Source organism: Periplaneta americana, chromosome 17 (assembly GCF_040183065.1).
Source record: "Periplaneta americana isolate PAMFEO1 chromosome 17, P.americana_PAMFEO1_priV1, whole genome shotgun sequence".
In the NCBI taxonomy this organism is placed as follows: domain Eukaryota; kingdom Metazoa; phylum Arthropoda; class Insecta; order Blattodea; family Blattidae; genus Periplaneta; species Periplaneta americana.
In genome coordinates, this window is record NC_091133.1 from 14,615,018 (window position 1) to 14,632,384 (window position 17,367).

General features: G+C 32.7%; 1 protein-coding gene across 3 annotated transcripts in view; it reads left to right on the forward strand.

The window, feature by feature from the left end:
* LOC138693317 (zinc finger protein 665-like) overlaps nucleotides 1–17,367 on the forward strand; it is a 41,005-nt gene that overhangs the window by 15,570 nt on the left and 8,068 nt on the right. Inside the window, exon 5 of one of the 3 annotated variants that reach the window (XM_069817204.1) lies at nucleotides 3,071–5,379. The exons of 1 other annotated variant lie outside the window; for it this stretch is intronic. In XM_069817204.1, the coding sequence (XP_069673305.1) occupies nucleotides 3,071–3,125 (55 nt within the window). In that variant the 3' untranslated portion in view covers nucleotides 3,126–5,379. One more of the 3 variants, XM_069817206.1, reaches the window with a different exon arrangement.

Genomic DNA, 17,367 nt, shown 5'->3' on the forward strand with positions numbered 1-17,367 from the left:
AAACCTGATAAAACAAGACAGGATAACATTATCGGAAACATGATCCTCACTTACTCAGCAAAAAGACGTAGACCTAGGTCTGTTGGTTTGAGTAAAAAGAAAGAGCCAGGTGGTGAGTACCTTTTTAATGTTTGTTACTTTTTGTTACTTTTTACCAGTATCATTGTACCAATTCACAAAAAAGGGAAACCTGCTCATGATGTTAATAGTTATCGACTAATAGCACTATTAAGCATGATAGCAAAAACCATGGAGTCAATGGTCTCCAACAGATTAACTTGGTATTTAGAATCCCAAAATCTTTTATCACCAAGACAAGCCGGCTTTCGACAACTACACTCTATCAATGAACAAGTCATACGCCTCGGCCAATAAATAAAAGACAGATTTAACAAGAAAGAAGATACCATGGCAATATTTATTGACTTTCAGTTAGCATATGACTCTGTTTGGGGAAATAAATTATTACTAAAACTCCAGAAATTAGGTATCTTCAGCAATATGTTCAGATGGATATCAGAATTCCTTAGTCAACGATTCATTGCCACTAAATTCAATAACTCACTTTCTAGTTACAGACAAACATATCGAGGTCTACCTCAGGGCACTGTCCTCAGCACAACTTTATTCAATATTTATATAATTGACTTACCCTCCCTATTAGAGGAATCAAACATGAAAACAGCACTATTTGCAGATGATATAGTTTTGTGGACTTCCGGATCTTACAGACATAGAGACAAAATTCAAAATTCTGCTCTTAAAGCTCTAAATCAACTACATGAATGGAATACATCAAATTTGATGACACTCAATTTAAGAAAAAGTAACTACCAAATATTTTCTCTCGGTAAAAAAGAAAGAGAATTCAGTATCCAATACAATGGCCAACACCTTCCTAGGACTTATGAATCCAAATATCTTGGAGTTATTTTCGATAGTAAGTTAACATGGAGCAACCATTTGAAAAACATTTCTGAAAAAGCTCGTAAAAGATTCTCCCTTCTAAAATGACTAGCAGGAAAGAAATTGGGATGCTCTAGGAATACTTTGAACACTACATACAAAATGTTTATACAGCCAGTGCTGACATACTGCGGAGAAATTTTAATTACTTCACCTTTCATAAACGACATAGAATATGTTCAAAACCAAGCTCTCAGACTCATTACTGGTGGAATCAAAACAACTCCAATAGATTCTATGAGATTCCTCACTAATATTAACAGCATCAAAATGACAATAGAAGAAAAAGCACTGATTCAATATGGAAAACTTATCAGATTACCAGGAAACAATTGGCATTCATACAGTCCTCTCTGTAGATTGAAAACTCAAAAAAGTTTCATATCCATTGTTCAAGAATTAAAACAGAAAATCAATATCCCAAATTTAAAAGAAAACTTACAGATTAAACCAAACCCTTTAACTCTATTAAATTTAACAGAATAAATACTGAAATCAGAAGTAAACACTGAAATACTGAAACAATTGTCTTTAGAGACAATTAATATTAGGTACCCTCCACAAAACTGGCTTCATTTATACACCGACGGATCCTTGATCTCCAGAGAACAAGGTGCCGGTGCAGGTGTTACGTGCTGTCTCTTCTCACTTTATAGATCTCTTGGATATGGAACAACAAGTTTTGATGGTGAAATCATTGCAATAAGGGAAAGTCTCAGGAATCTTCTATGCCACATCAATAAATTTAGGAATGCAGTTGTCAGACTCCAAAGCAGCTATTCTATCAATAGTCTCTAAACACACACCTTCATCTCAAACAGCAGAAATAACTACAATGCTCTCTCAATTAATATCACTCAATAAAATAATTGTATTCCAATGGAATCCTGGGAAACGAGAATGCGGATGCTTTAGCAAAAAAGGGCAGCACTGCTACTTACAGACCTGTTACTAAATCTACATATTACTCTGTGAAAAGATTTATTAAATCTACATACTTAGGCTTCAACAAACAAAATTTGATAACACAATCCCAAGGGAAAAAATGTAACTCTCTGCATCAAAATCCACAGTTAATTTCCGATTTACCACGAAAATCGTCTGTAGCTGCATTTAGATTGGCAACAGGCCATGATTGTTTGGCCAAACACCTGCATAGAATTGGAATATATCAGTCCCCTAACTGTCCACTGTGCAACTCAAACCAAGAAATGGATTCGGAACACCTCAAAATCTGTGCTTCAGTGGCTGGTCATGATAATATCTTTGAAAAATATTGGAGTGCAAGAGGTCAAATGACTTCATTGTCAAACGCCTGGCATTAGAAAACAACAACAACTTTTTACCAGTAGAAAATAATCGTAAGATTTCCATTTGTAAAAAATGTTTTTTCTCTCAGCAACTAAGATCGGTAGATGAAAGATGTGAATTGCATATTTAAGTCAAGTTTATTTTGTAACATCTTTCTATGAAGATTCGTTTTCACTTAAAAACTTAATATCTTTTCAAGTTTATAATTTTTCATTAAGATGTCATTTAAAGTTTCAATATTAAACAATTTTGTGTTTGAGAAAAACACATTTTTCCCACAGCATTTTTCATTCAAACCACGATTTGTCCAAAACCTCTTCATTCAAACCACGTTTTGTCCATTCAGTTCATGCAAAACATGTTTTATCCAAACTCTAAATCAAAATATACAGAGACGTTTTTTGCCTTTTGTGAAAAAACACGTTTTGAAAATTACCTCCTCATATATAGTAAAATGTTAGTCCAAAATTAAAGCCACAGTCAAAATTGAATGGGAAGATTTAATATATAAAACAGTTTAAAAGAAATTCCAGATAATCTACACAAATCAGCACTCTGAAATTTCAGGCTATCTACTGTACATGACTGTCTTGGAATACTTCCTTCACCAGAATTCATTCTTTGTAAGCAATGAAGAAATGAATGAACAACCCATACAAGTGTGTGCAGGAGTTGAAAGAGAAACATCCTGGGTTACAAGTTATTGCTATGGCTTTAATGTCAAATACAACGCATTAGAAGACACACTTAATTATTTAACTGCTTTATAACACTTTTTTTTTATCTTTAACAGTTACTTCTGTACTCTTCCCTTCTTTAAGTGCAAGATATATGGCAGTGGTGCATAAGTAGTGGTAGCACTGGTAGTACAAAACAGATGATGGCTTGCTTTACAGTACCTACTGAAATCAACGCAATGACAAGTGGTAGTGGGACCCAATAGAGGTTTATATTTTTATCTTTTATGTTTCCTTGATTGTTTTCTTTTAAAATGTGTAATTTATGTTGTTAGAGGGATGGGAAAAATGAATTAACTCTTTTTTTTTTATATTTATTCGTTTATTTGTGGGAATCTGATTCATATTTGTTCGTTATGGGATTAAATTACGTTAAGGATGTCAGTGTAGTATGAAGATTATTAATTGTCACTCAAATCGCACTACTAGTTCTAGAATCAGCAGTAGCTGTCAGCTAATCTTAGCATGAACATTTGTTATTCAAGCTTTCATGCCCCAATCACGATGGAGAGGCACAATGTATGTGTAAAAAACTTCTTACCTCTAAGAAATTAATGTACAGCGACATTATGATATATGTAATTCCTATGAATACAGGAACATCGCAGAAGATTATGGGATGAAAATTATTGATGGTTATAAGAAAAATATTTGAAACTGTAAGTAGTCCAAAATTTTATTGAAAAATTGGATATCTAACTAGAAATTTTAATGTTGTGTAAAAACCTTATTAGAAGTTATAGTCTGGTTATTATTTATTTGTTCAAATTCCATCTCACAGCAGAAGTAATGTCAATAATTGGGAGCACTTATGGGTGCAATCAGTTCTTTCACAAATGAATGTCAACGACACTAGTAAAGACCACATATGGCTGATTCTCATGTAGAGTCCATTATGAGGATAGTTTCCAGTAACACTGACATTGGAAGAAATATTTCTAGAGAATATCGCAAAAATTTAGAAGGTTAACAATTTTCATGAATCAGGACAAACCCGGTTGTTTGCCTGTGCGTGTAAGAATGAAAGAGATTTGTATAATTTTACTTTGATTTTGACAAATTCGTCAATATATAAACATTCTCAAAAGGTGTCAGGATATAGTTTACAGCGTATTTATTCACGAATGAGTATGTTATTCACTTTGTGGTAATAATTGAAATTGTTTGTGTTATAATGCGAAATAATTTTTATTAAGAATTATTGTCAAGTATACCTCCAAAGAAATATTCTTTATCATGATTGCCGAATCATAATTTTTTTTACTGTGGCTATGTATAACCTAGTATTAACTTGGAAATATACATTACTGTAGTAACTTATTCCCTGTATAACGTACACACCTAACGATTTCTCCTACATACTACACACTACAAAACTCACTCAAACCACAGCACTTGCAAAGTGCAATGTGATAGACAGCAGTTCGTAACATTGTCCGTATCTTTGACATGCCTGGTTTACATTAGCAAGACTGTGAGCCAGAGACTTATGAGTAATTCCATGTCAAATCGGATAAAATCAGGCAATAATTTACCTCAGGGTCTTCAATTTTTTTAAAACTCTATTAGTGTATTCTAATGGATAAAATGTAATGCATGTATAGTTTTGTTTGGCAGAGGAAAATCACATTATCGTATTAAATCGAAGTTTTCAAAATTTTGAGCGCATTTCTTTGTATAACCAGCATATCTCTGGTTATATTTATCGTAGAGAATATTTGTATGTATTAATTTGAAGCGAAAAGTCAGCACTTTTTCCTACAATTTTATTTCTCGAATTTAAAATGAAGCATTATTATACATTGTGTTCGTGTAAAATCATATATTAACCTCATCCAATGTTTAAAAATTCTAGAAAAAAATACCATGTAATATCTTCATATCTATTACATAACACTGGAAATTATGGGATGGAATTGCTATTAGTTCTATCAGAATTAAATTATTTACTAGACCAGGTGTGCCTCGTGGAAGTGTGCATGCTGCACAGGTCGCCGGATGCACGTCACTGGCTGAGGCTGAGTCCTTGAGTCGATGTGCACGTGACTTAATGGGTAGTTAACACTTTTAATTAAATTTTACATAGTTTAGAGTTTCGCACGAACACAAATTATTCAGGAGGTTCATTATAAGTAGAATAAAAAATACACAATGGAGTAGAACACAGCACATTAATTTGTATAAATATGAACATGCTTCCCTTCATTTCCAGAAGAGTAAATGTTTGGTTAGGAGCTCTTTTTTCGATAGTGGGATAAAGGAATGGATCATTAAAGTGTCACGTACTCGTTTCATTTTCTCATATCTATTTCTGAATTTCGCCATGTTTTTTGTGTTGATTCTCAGTAAAAAATTTGAACCAAATGTTTTTAGGAATCTTCTGAGCCCAGATAAGTAGTTCTGTTCTTACTGTGATGGAATCCTGACTTAGTTGGAGACGTCTCTTAGTGCAGTGTTCCGCAACCAGTGTGCTACGGCACTAGTATGCCTTCACAAGGTGAAAGATGTGACGCGAAAATTAATTAAAATTAAATTTAAATTTAAATGGTATGGTGACAAAGCATGCCCAGTCACCGAGTGTGTTGTGTGTGGTGAAAATCTCAGGAATGCTGCTATGATTCAAAGTAAATTGAAACATTTGTTTTAACAAAACATTTATTTCTGTCGAGCAAAGATGTTAATTATTTTCGTCAGTTGTTGGAACAGAATAAAAAAACAAGTGATGCTCATGACGACGTTGGTACGTGTTTCGCAAAAAGTAGAAGAAGCTAGCTATAAGGGAGCCGAACTTATCGTAAATGTAAAAAAAAAATAATAAATAAAACACACACACAAAATAGCTGTAACATTGTTAATGCCTACCTGTAAACAAATGACGAAAATAATCCTGGGTTCAGAAGCTGCTGGTGAAATTTAAAAAAATTCCTCTTTATGTTGACACAATCAGCCACCAAGTTAATGACATCAAAGACATTATGAACGAGAAAATAAAGAACAGTTGGAATTTCTCACTTCAGATTGACGAGTCCACCGATATTAGTGGTCACGCACAACTTCTTTCCATCATTGGGTACATTGATGAGGATGTAATTGCAAGTTTTTTTTTTTCTTTTTTCATAGAACTGCCCGAAAGTGCAATCGGTGAAGAAATATTTCTCACAACTAATGAATATGTGTTCCGTAATGAATTAACGTGGAAGGATTGCGTTAGTGTTTGTACAGATGGAACTGCTTCTATGAGAGGCCAAGTATAAGAATTCGTGGTTGAAGTACGTGAAGTAAATCATAAGATACGGACCGACCATTGTCTCATTCACCGCAGAGCCATTGTTGCTAAGTCTTTGCCATATCCTCTGAATATTCTGATGGGCGAAGTAGTAAAAGTAGTGAACTTCATCAAATCGCGGCCCCTAAATACGCGGCTTTTTTCCAATTTGTGTCAGGAAATGGGATTACTCCTGCTACATACGTACAGAAGTGTGATGGTTATCACGAGGTAAAGTGTTAGCTCGAATACTTTTTACTATTAAGAGGCATAAGTATGAGGATTTATTTGCAGATGATGAATGGCTATCTAATAGGCATACCTTTCCGATATTTTCGTGCATTTGAATGAGCGTAACAGAAAAATGCAAGGTAGAAACGAAAATATCTTGACTAATATGAATAAGATTAAAGAATTTGTGAATAAGTTGAATTTGTGGATACAGATTATTGAAAATGGATCATTTGAGATGTTTCCAACTGTATGGCCCCTTGATGTGTTCATGGAAAGAACATTTAGTAATCTTGCAGCAGAAGTTCAAGAATTATTTTGGAGAGTGTTCAAGATTTTGACTGGGTTCGTGATCCATTCATTGTGGATTCAAAACATCTTCCAAACAATATACTCGTACAAGAGGAACTGGCAGATTTAAAAGCAGACAGGACATTGAAATTTAAACTTCTCGAAGTACCTTTGGAAACATTTTGATTGTCACTAGGGAGTGAATATCCGGCTATCTCCGAAATGACAGTTAATATGTTATTGTTATTTTAAACTACATATATGTGTGAAACGGGCTTCTCGATGTTAACTGAAATTAAAACATCAATGAGGGAGAGACTAAAATTTATCGATGAAGAAATGAGGCTTGCACTATTAACGATTCCGCCACGGATCAGCCTTCTGTGTGTAGCAAGACAGGGGCAAGTATCACATTGAAAGTATGAGTAGAGTTATTTACTTTAATATTAAGTGCTTTCTACATTGAATTAAAGTTCATAAATTGTTAATAAATGCAAGAGTCGATTTCTGTTTTACAATAACAACAATAATAATGATAATGATAATAATAATAATAATAATAATAATAATAATAATAATAATGATAATAATAATAATAATAATAATAATAAATTTGATTACATTATGTAATTGTATTAAGAGAGTCATATGTTTTTAAGGGAATTAACATTTTGGTCTGCCATGTTGAGTCTAGGCCTGTCTAGGGTGTGCTGTGAATAGAAGAAGATTGCAGATTGTTTTTGTGCACCTCCAATGTCACTGTCAGGACTTTTTTCTTGTTATTCATTTGAAATAGAGTTGCTTTCAATGTTATGAAATACTGTTATCTTTAAGTTTACTTTTTATTTTTTTTTTATTTTCTAACGCGGATAATGTTTTTGACTGAGTTTTCGTTTCTTGATGGGACTTGCCCCTAATGACACCAACCTTTCATTAACAATGGATATGTTGGCCCTTTTCTCAGCTTCTTTTACAGAAACCATACCAGATGAGTTTGTATCACCTTGTGCACTTTCATGGGTCTTGAGTTCATGAATATTTTGAGAGCTACTCCCCGGTACACACAGCCCACTACTGACGTGTCCAGGGTTAGGAAATTTTGAAATTTTTATCCAACAAATATCACATACTTTCAGTTGACACGACAAATCAATGTTCTCCAACTTCACTTTCACTAACATGGCATGTGTCGCACACCACAAAGACATTTTCTTTTTAAATTTGTAATTTTTTTCATTGAATGGATTAAAACGTATATCATACCGACTTCTATTTGCTTCACTCATTATGTGGCTATTTCACTGAGTTGGTCTATTCCGTATAAACCCTTCAAAGTGAGATTTAAAGTGCACGAGATTCTCCGCGAACAACACAATACTTGAAAGACTGGAGTTAGTTCCGATTCTTCATTCACTTCAGTATTCCAACAAGAGGGCTGTAAATACTGCAAGTACTATAAAACATTTTAGGAAATCATCCTCTACCCTCCCTTTTGTGGCAGGACACGAACACCAAGCTGTTTGTCAATTACATGATAAGCTTTACTTCAGAACGCAGAGTTGTGCATCTCAGATAAACATTCATTTCATATACTTCTAAAAGGAATTCTATTTTAAAACTTGGGTGGCCACCAGAACAAATAACAAGAAAAATGCTATTTTTTTTTTTTTCTTCTTCAGATTTTTAATGTATTAATCTTGGAGCAACAATAACAAATATAAATGACACTCGGGAGGAAATTAAACGCAGAATAAATATGGGAAATGCGTGTTATTATTCGGTTGAGAAGCTTTTGTCATCCAGTCTGCTGTCAAAAAATCTGAAAGTTAGAATTTATAAAACAGTTATATTACCGGTTGTTCTGTATGGCTGTGAAACTTGGACTCTCACTTTGAGAGAGGAACAGAGATTGAGGGTTTTTGAGAATAAGGTTCTTAGGAAAATATTTGGGGCTAAGAGGGATGAAGTTACAGGAGAATGGAGAAAGTTACATAACACAGAACTGCACGCATTGTATTCTTCATCTGACATAATTAGGAACATTAAATCCAGACGTTTGAGATGGGCAGGGCATCTAGCACATATGGGGGAATCCAGAAATGCATATAGAGTGTTAGTTGGGAGGCCAGAGGGGAAAAGACCTTTGGGGAGGCCGAGACGTAGATGGGAGGATAGTATTAAAATGGATTTGAGGGAGGTGGGATATGATGGTAGAGACTGGATTAATCTTGCTCAGGATAGGGACCAATGGTGGGCTTATGTGAAGGCGGCAATGAACGTCCGGGTTCCTTAAAAGTCAGTAAGTAAGTAAGTTTTTATTTTCAAAATTAATGTTAAAAACATCTGAAATTCGTTTCCTTTTAATTTCAATTGTATATGATATTATATAGCATGAAAACCACTTTTTTAACCTTTAAAATGAGCTATGAGTTAAATGTGTACAATATGCAGATTAAGAGAAACAAACATTTATATAAAAACCTTAACCAGCCAATTTCTATAAATGTGACTGTGAATGGACTTCAAAAAAATAATGTTAGATTAAAAATGACACCGTGTGGCTAGTTACTTTCCTGTAGGAAGTGTATAAAAATGTTTGAACTTTTTATAAATTTTTTTTTTTTTTTAAGTGTTCGATTTCATGTATATGCACTCATATGCTAATGTCATCTGTAGTTGAGCCATGTAACACTGTAACGTAATGTAATCATCATCATCATCATCATCATCATCCTGTCAAGTACTAGTCCCAAAAGAACTGTTACGGCCTAAAAAAGCGATTTTCTTGCCATCTTTTCATAGGTCGACCAAGTGACCGTTTCTCATTTGGACAATACTTTATTATTGCCTTAGGGATCCTAGATGAAACCATCCTTGAGACGTGTTCCTTCCAGTTTAACTGATATCTGGAGATATAGGCCAGTATTGATGATACATTAAGTTCTTGAAGGATATCTTCATTTTTCTTTCGATCCCATTTAGTGTTCAGAGCATGAATCTCATCTCGCAAGCTGTTAGTCTGCTTTCATCTTTTGTCGTTAAAGTCCACTCTTCACTCCCATAACATAAAACTGGTCGAGCTATTATTTGATAAAGACGAGTACGAGTTGATTTTTGTACTACTGAAGGTTTTAAAACTCTATTAATGATGCCCATTGATTTGTTGAATATTACAATTTTCTCTGATAAATCCAAATTTTCAACAAAAGAAAGTTAATATCCTAAATAATGAAACTCATTAACTTTTTTTTTTTTTTTTTCCAAAATTGTGTTATTTAAAGAAATTTTGCTTGGTATTGGGTATTTACCACAAAAGGCAATTATTTTTGTTTTGTTAATGGATATTTCCATTGAATATCTTTGAGCTATTAAATTTAAATTATGCTAATTTTAAATTTCTGTTAATAGTGATATATCCGCGTTTTGTTTCTCTAAAATCTTTTACACTGGCATTCATATAAACGTTAGGAGAGAGGCCACAGCCTTGTCTGACTCCTGAGTTTATTTCCGTCCAATGGGTTATTTTTTCTTTTATTTTTACTGCAATGAGGTTTGATTTATAAAGGTTATAAATATTATATATGGTCTGCTTTGAAATCTGATCCTTTGTCAAAATTTCGAATAACAAACTTCTGCTCACTTTATCAAATGCTTTTATAAAATCAATAAATGCCAAATGTGTTTCTATATTAAATTCTTGATGCTTCTCAATCAAAATTTGCATTGTAAAATATCCACCACAGCATGATCTGCCCATCCTGAGGCCATTTTGTTCTTCACTAAATATATCTTCATAATATTTACATGATTTATTCTTAATAATACTAGAATGTAATAAACCCGCCATCTGTTGACACCTGCCCTACCTACAGGCATGAGGGATCCAAAATTGTATGTCATGTGGCCTCAGACTTATTTCGGCACAGTTACAGACCTATGCTGCCACTCATTTCATTTGCAAACGTGGTGTCGAAACTATTATATGTATATTGCACACGAATGATAAGAGACCTGTAGCCAGAATTTATTTTCTGGGGTGGGGGGGGGTCCGAAATTTGGTATATTATTTTTGAAGTGGGATTAATTTCCATCAAGTACCACTTGCTTTTCTTTTTTTCTGTTTCATATGTAAGTTCAAATGAGCATAATGAAGAAAAAAATATTGTGATTACAATGGCGTTGAAAAAATATATACAGTGTGCACCAAAACAAACAGTACTGAAATTATCGCTCATCTGCTGTTCATGTTTCTCTAGCAACGAAGTATGTATTTATTGTATGCAATAATTTGACTTATTATATATTCAGTGTTGTGTTGATTTCTGCAATTATGGTTCTCATAACAGAAGAGAAGGTGTTTATTTTCGAGCATTATTTCCGGTCATATGGAGTACTGAAATTACAAACATACTCTGAAAATCGAGATGTCATTATAACATGCAAGGTGATATAAAACTGGTCCCGTACGACGAAACTTCTCGACGACAGTTAACATTGTTGTGTTATTTGGTGCTGCATTGTTAAATCGCTCCTGGTACTGCTCTTTAACATGGTGCAATTTCGGCCCATTCTGATGCCCCAATCCATATGACTGGAAGTAATGCTCGATGATATACACCTTTTCCTCTGTTCTGACAACCATTTTTCAAATCTTATGTATCAACAATACAACAATGAGTTGAGATAAACTTCACCATGGATACATTACCTACGTACATACGCAGTATGAGTGCGAGAATTTCAGTACTGTTTGTTTTGTCTCATCGTCTATTAAAAAAACGCAATACGAGATCAGTATAAAACGAGTGAAGTATAAAATAAGCAAACTAGAATTGCATATAAGTTACATGTAGATCACTGCTTCAATTCTGCTACTAGTCAAAGTTCATTTTGAATGTTCAAAAAGAGGTTTTCCTTGTTTTTTTTTTTCTCTCACTATAGTTTCACAGTGATGATGATGATGATGATGATGATTATTGACTGAACTATGTGACATCTATCTTATTTTCTACCATTAACAAATATCACATTTTTCCAAATTAAAATAACATTAAAATGCATAAAAACAATGTAAGTTATCATTATCTGGAAAAGTAAAGTTTTGTATAGGCCTACGTGAAACAAGTGAAATAAATACACATATATGTATCACTCCTTATTTTCATTCTTAATTACAAAAATTATTTGAACAATTTCACATCTTTCTTATTTTCTGTTATTAACAAATAGCTTATACAGATTTTCAAGTAATTTAAAATACTATTAACATTAAAATACACGAAAACAGTTAAATATCTAAAAAGTAGTGTCATACATGTGGCATTATGCCAAAGAGACATAAGTGAAGACAGGCAAGATTTAATAATCATTTTCAACCACATAGTCTTGCACAGATTAACAAGTGGAATAAAGACAACTGTCCAATTTGTGTTTTAATCGTAAACTTTAAGATACATTTTTTATGCACAGAATTTATGATTTATTTTCAAATTTCAGTTTATTTTTATCTGGATCATCCTTACTACACTTAAATTCCTTTGCATACAGACCCCCTCATTTATAAAATAATATATTTACAAAAGCACTGTCATGCTATTTCTACTGCTGACCATTTATCATCAACTGTAATTGTTACTGCGTGATGGGTAGACATGAGCAAATCCAGTTAGGCGTTCAATGCACGTTTTATTTCGCAGGAAACTTTTTATTCTTTTCATTGGAGAAAATGATCTTTCTAGCAGTTGAAAACAGGTAGGATTGCTGGCACACACAATAGATAATAGATACCAAGATAGAACTTTGTTTTTGTCACATTCGTTCAGAACAGTCAACAGTCCACTCGGCTTTTCATCTGCTGCTTTTCACTTTTCACACCATAAAAAATACTCAGCTGTGATGTCCTGTCTCTACTTCAACATAAGATGAAGCATTTTTGGTAGCAGGACTTCAACTGATGACAAATCTTTAATTTTTACTAAAGAATTAAATCAGTCCACAAGGAAGAATATCTAAGAAAGGTATGAAGATTGATCGCCTGTAGAATTCTTCTGCAGAATTAGTTGCATGATTGTCTCTTTCAGTTTGCTTCCCTGTTAAACGAGACACCTGAATTTCTGTGTCGAGAACCTCCTCTGCTAACCTCTGAGCTTTATTGAATATGCATTTGAATTGTTGCATTATTAGTGGAACATAAATTCTTGGGTTCTTTACTATATCTTCAGTATATTACTATTTTAAGGAGGAAACTAGATTAGGTTATGGATTTTTGGAGCTAAGTAGAGAAAGGCAATGTTAGACTGAATACATATTCACTAACCAGTATAGAAACTAAGAAGCCCCCTTTCTCTATACTGCCTAGAATTGTAGGAGCAGTGATTGAAACTGACTTGTTCATTCATTCATTCATTCATTCATTCATTCATTCATTCATTCATTCATTCATTCATTTATTTTATTCCATAGATCTTACATGAGCAATGAAGCTTTAGGATGTGGAACATGTCAACATTTTACAATATTACAATTACAATTTTTACAAATTTTTATAGTTTTACAATTTAGTAATTTTCTACAATTTTTACAATTTTGTACAATTTTTTACTTTTTTTTTTTTTTTTTTTTTTTTTTTTTTTTTTTTTTTTTTTTTTTTTTTTTCCATTTTGGCGAGATGTAGTGAGATGAGATGAGGTCCGAGGATTCGCCAAAATATTACCCGGCATTTGCCTTTTCGGTGGGGGAAACCTCGGAAAAACCCAACCAGGTAATCAAATCAAAGGGGGTAATCAAATCAAAGGGGTTGATGCCAAGGACTCGCCATAGACCATCCGGCTTCAGTCCCACGGCTGGGGAAAACCTCCGAAGAAACCAAAGTCCAAAGGGGGATCCAACCCAAGCACGAACGCAGCTCCGGATCAGCAGCCCAGCGAGTCTGCCGACTGAGCTACATCAATGGCTCTACTAAAAGTATACAATACATAGCCAATCAGATTATTAAATTTACAAACGCAAACGATCATTCATAAGTTGAGCTATATTATAATACAAAACAATTTAATTAAATTTAAGGCATAAACAATTCAACCAGTTGTGATATACAGAAATTGATAATACATATCATGCAAACTACTTCAAATTACAAACACAAACAATTTATCAGTAGAGCTATATAGATTACTATTCAATTTAAAGCATATACAATTCATCGGCCAAAACTATACAAATATATACAATACAAAGTAGCATACTTTCATTAAGCTATACAAATTTGTGCAATTAATATCAAGTAGATTAATTCAATTTATAATCATAAACAATTCATCAGTTGAGCTATACATATTACCATTCAATTTACAGTAGGTCTATATACAATTCATCAGTAGAGCTACACAGACTAGTAATCATTTTAAGAACATATACAATTCATCAGCCAAACTATACAAACATATACAATCAAATTAGTTCAATTTACAAACTTATTTTCGTTAAGCTATACAATTCATATGAAGTAGATTAATTCAATTTATAAGCTTAAACAATTCATCAGTTGACCTATGCAGTATACTATTCAATTTACAGTACATACAATTCATCAGTTATGCTAAACAAAAAATACAATACATAGTAAACAGATTAAGTCAATATAAAAACATATTTTAGTTGAGCTATATAAAATTGTACATGTCATTTAAGTAGAATAATTCAATTCGCAAGCATAAACAATTCATCAATTGTGTAGAAGGTATGAGTATGTAGAAATTTGGTTAATTCTTTTCTGAACCTTTTCTCGTTGTTCTTCAAATCTTTAAGATAATTAGGCAGTGCATTGAAGACTGTTATACATGAATAGCGAACTCCTTTTTTAAAACAGCTTAGACTAACAGAGGGTAGATGAAGATCTGATTTATGTCTTGTATTAAAATGATGAATGTCTTGATTAGTACTGAATTTATCTTGGTTCTTAATATACAGCATCATTAGGGAAAGAATGTATTCACAAGGTAAAGTCAAGATTTCTAAGTTTCGGAAAATATTTTTACATGAGGTCCTTTTATGCACACCGGCCATTATTCTTATAGCTTTCTTTTGTAAAACAAAAACGTGTTTAGCTTCAGACGAGTTACCCCAGAATATTAATCCATATTTCATTACAGAGTGAAAATATGCAAAGTATGACATTTTAAGTAAGTTTATATCACCAATAGTAGATAAGGATCTTAATGCATAACAGGCAGAGCTCAATTTACGAGTAATACATTCTATATGCATTTTCCAGTTCAAGTGATTATCCAATTCTAAACCAAGAAACTTTGTGCTTATAGATTCTTTGAGATGAGTTCCATTTAATCGAATACTGTAGGAAACCTGAGCACTATTGTGTGTACTAAATTTGACTGCACTGGTTTTATCAACATTAAGTGCTAGTTTATTTGCATGGAACCATTCATTCATTAGATTCAGCACTGTATTAGAAGTGTTTATAAAATGATCGTATTGTTTGCTTGAAATAATTACACTTGTATCATCTGCAAATAAAATTACATGGGATGAATTGTTTATGGTCAAGGCTAAATCATTAATATAAACTAGAAACAACAATGGACCTAAAATTGACCCCTGCGGAACACCATGTTTAATATTTCTAAATTCTGAATAAGTAACTTTATGACTATTTGGTACATTTATTTCTACTTTTTGTTTTCTATTTGATAAGTACGATGTAAACCAACCCAACAACTCATCTTTAATACCATAAAACTTCAATTTTTTTACTAATATACTATGGTCTACACAATCAAATGCTTTAGCCAAGTCACAAAAAATCCCACCGACATGTAGTTTCGAATTTAATGAATTTAGTATTTCATCCACCAAACTAAAAGCAGCATTCTCTGTCGATTTTTGTTTTCTAAATCCAAACTGTTCTAAAACTAATATATTGTTGGACTCCAGGTAATGATATAATCTATTATACATAACTTTCTCAAACACTTTTGAAAATGTTGTTAATAATGATATGGGTCTGTAATTAGCAATAGTACATTTATCTCCCTTTTTGTATATTGGTTTTACTATTGAATATTTGAGTCTTTCTGGAAAAATACCACACTGCATTGACAAATTGCATAGATAGCTTAATGGAGGGGATAATATTTCAGAACAAGCTTTCAGAACTTTACTTGGAATTTCATCATATCCAGAGGAATATTTTGTTTTTAGTTGTTTTATCACATGCATGATTTCTGCTGTGGTAGTGGGAATAAATTTGAGACCTAAAAACTCGGTGTTAAATGCATCAGTTAGGTAACCAAGTGCAGCATCTTCTGCACAATCTTGAATGTTTAAGTTCTGAATAATATTTATATAGAAGTCGTTAAAATGATTTGCAATTGATTTTGGGTTATCTATTTTACTATCATTGATTTTAATGCAAGTAATATTTTCACTCTTTGAATATCAATTAGTTTCATTTTAATAATATCCCAAATAGTTTTAATCTTATTATCTGAATTTTGTATTTTTTCATTCAGATACATTTTCTTTGCATCTTTTATAACTTTTGTCAAAGTTTTACAGTAATTCTTGTAGTAATTAAGAACATGAGGATCATCATTAAATATAGATTCCTTTTTCTAGCACATGATATTTTAATTCCCTGAGTTATCCACATGTTTTTACTTTTACATTTTTTCACCACCTTGACTGGAAAACATTCATTGAAATAATTCGTAAATGTAGTGAAAAATGCATTAAAGTTAGTATTAATATCAATGGTATCGGTACTATATACATTTTCCCAAGATTCATTTTGTAGACATGTATTTAAATGATGAAGAGATTCAGCATTTATAATCCTTTTTTTTATTTTTAGATTAACATTTTGGAATTTTTACAATGGTGAAGTTCTTTAAGACTGACAACTACATGTGGTAACAAACAACTCAACAGAAGTACTGGCTGTAATTTAATGACTTTTGTATCACACAAACCTAACAGTCGTTCTTTCTTTGCCTCATAAGCAATGTTCATTTTTAACAAGTTATTTGATTGAGAATTATTCTTAAAAAGATTTGAAACATCCTTCACAACACCAAGATTATTTCTCACTAAGGCTACTGTTAGGAATGGGTTACATCAGCTTCTTGTCTATGCGGATGGCGTGAATATGTTAGGAGAAAATCTACAAACGATTAGGGAAAACACGGAAATTTTACTTGAAGCAAATAAGGCAATAGATTTGGAAGTAAACCCCGAAAAGACGAAGTATACGATTATGTCTCGTGACCAGGATATTCTACAAAATGGAAATATAAAAATTGGTGATCTATCCTTCGAAGAAGTGGAAAAATTCAAATATCTTGGAGCAACAGTAACAAATATAAATGACACTCGGGAGGAAATTAAACACAGAATATATATAGGAAATGCGTGTTATTATTCGGTTGAGAAGCTTTTGTCATCTAGTCTGCTGTCAAAAAATCTGAAAGTTAGAATTTATAAAACAGTTATATTACCAGTTGTTCTGTATGATTGTGAAACTTGGACTCTCACTTTGAGAGAGGAACAGAG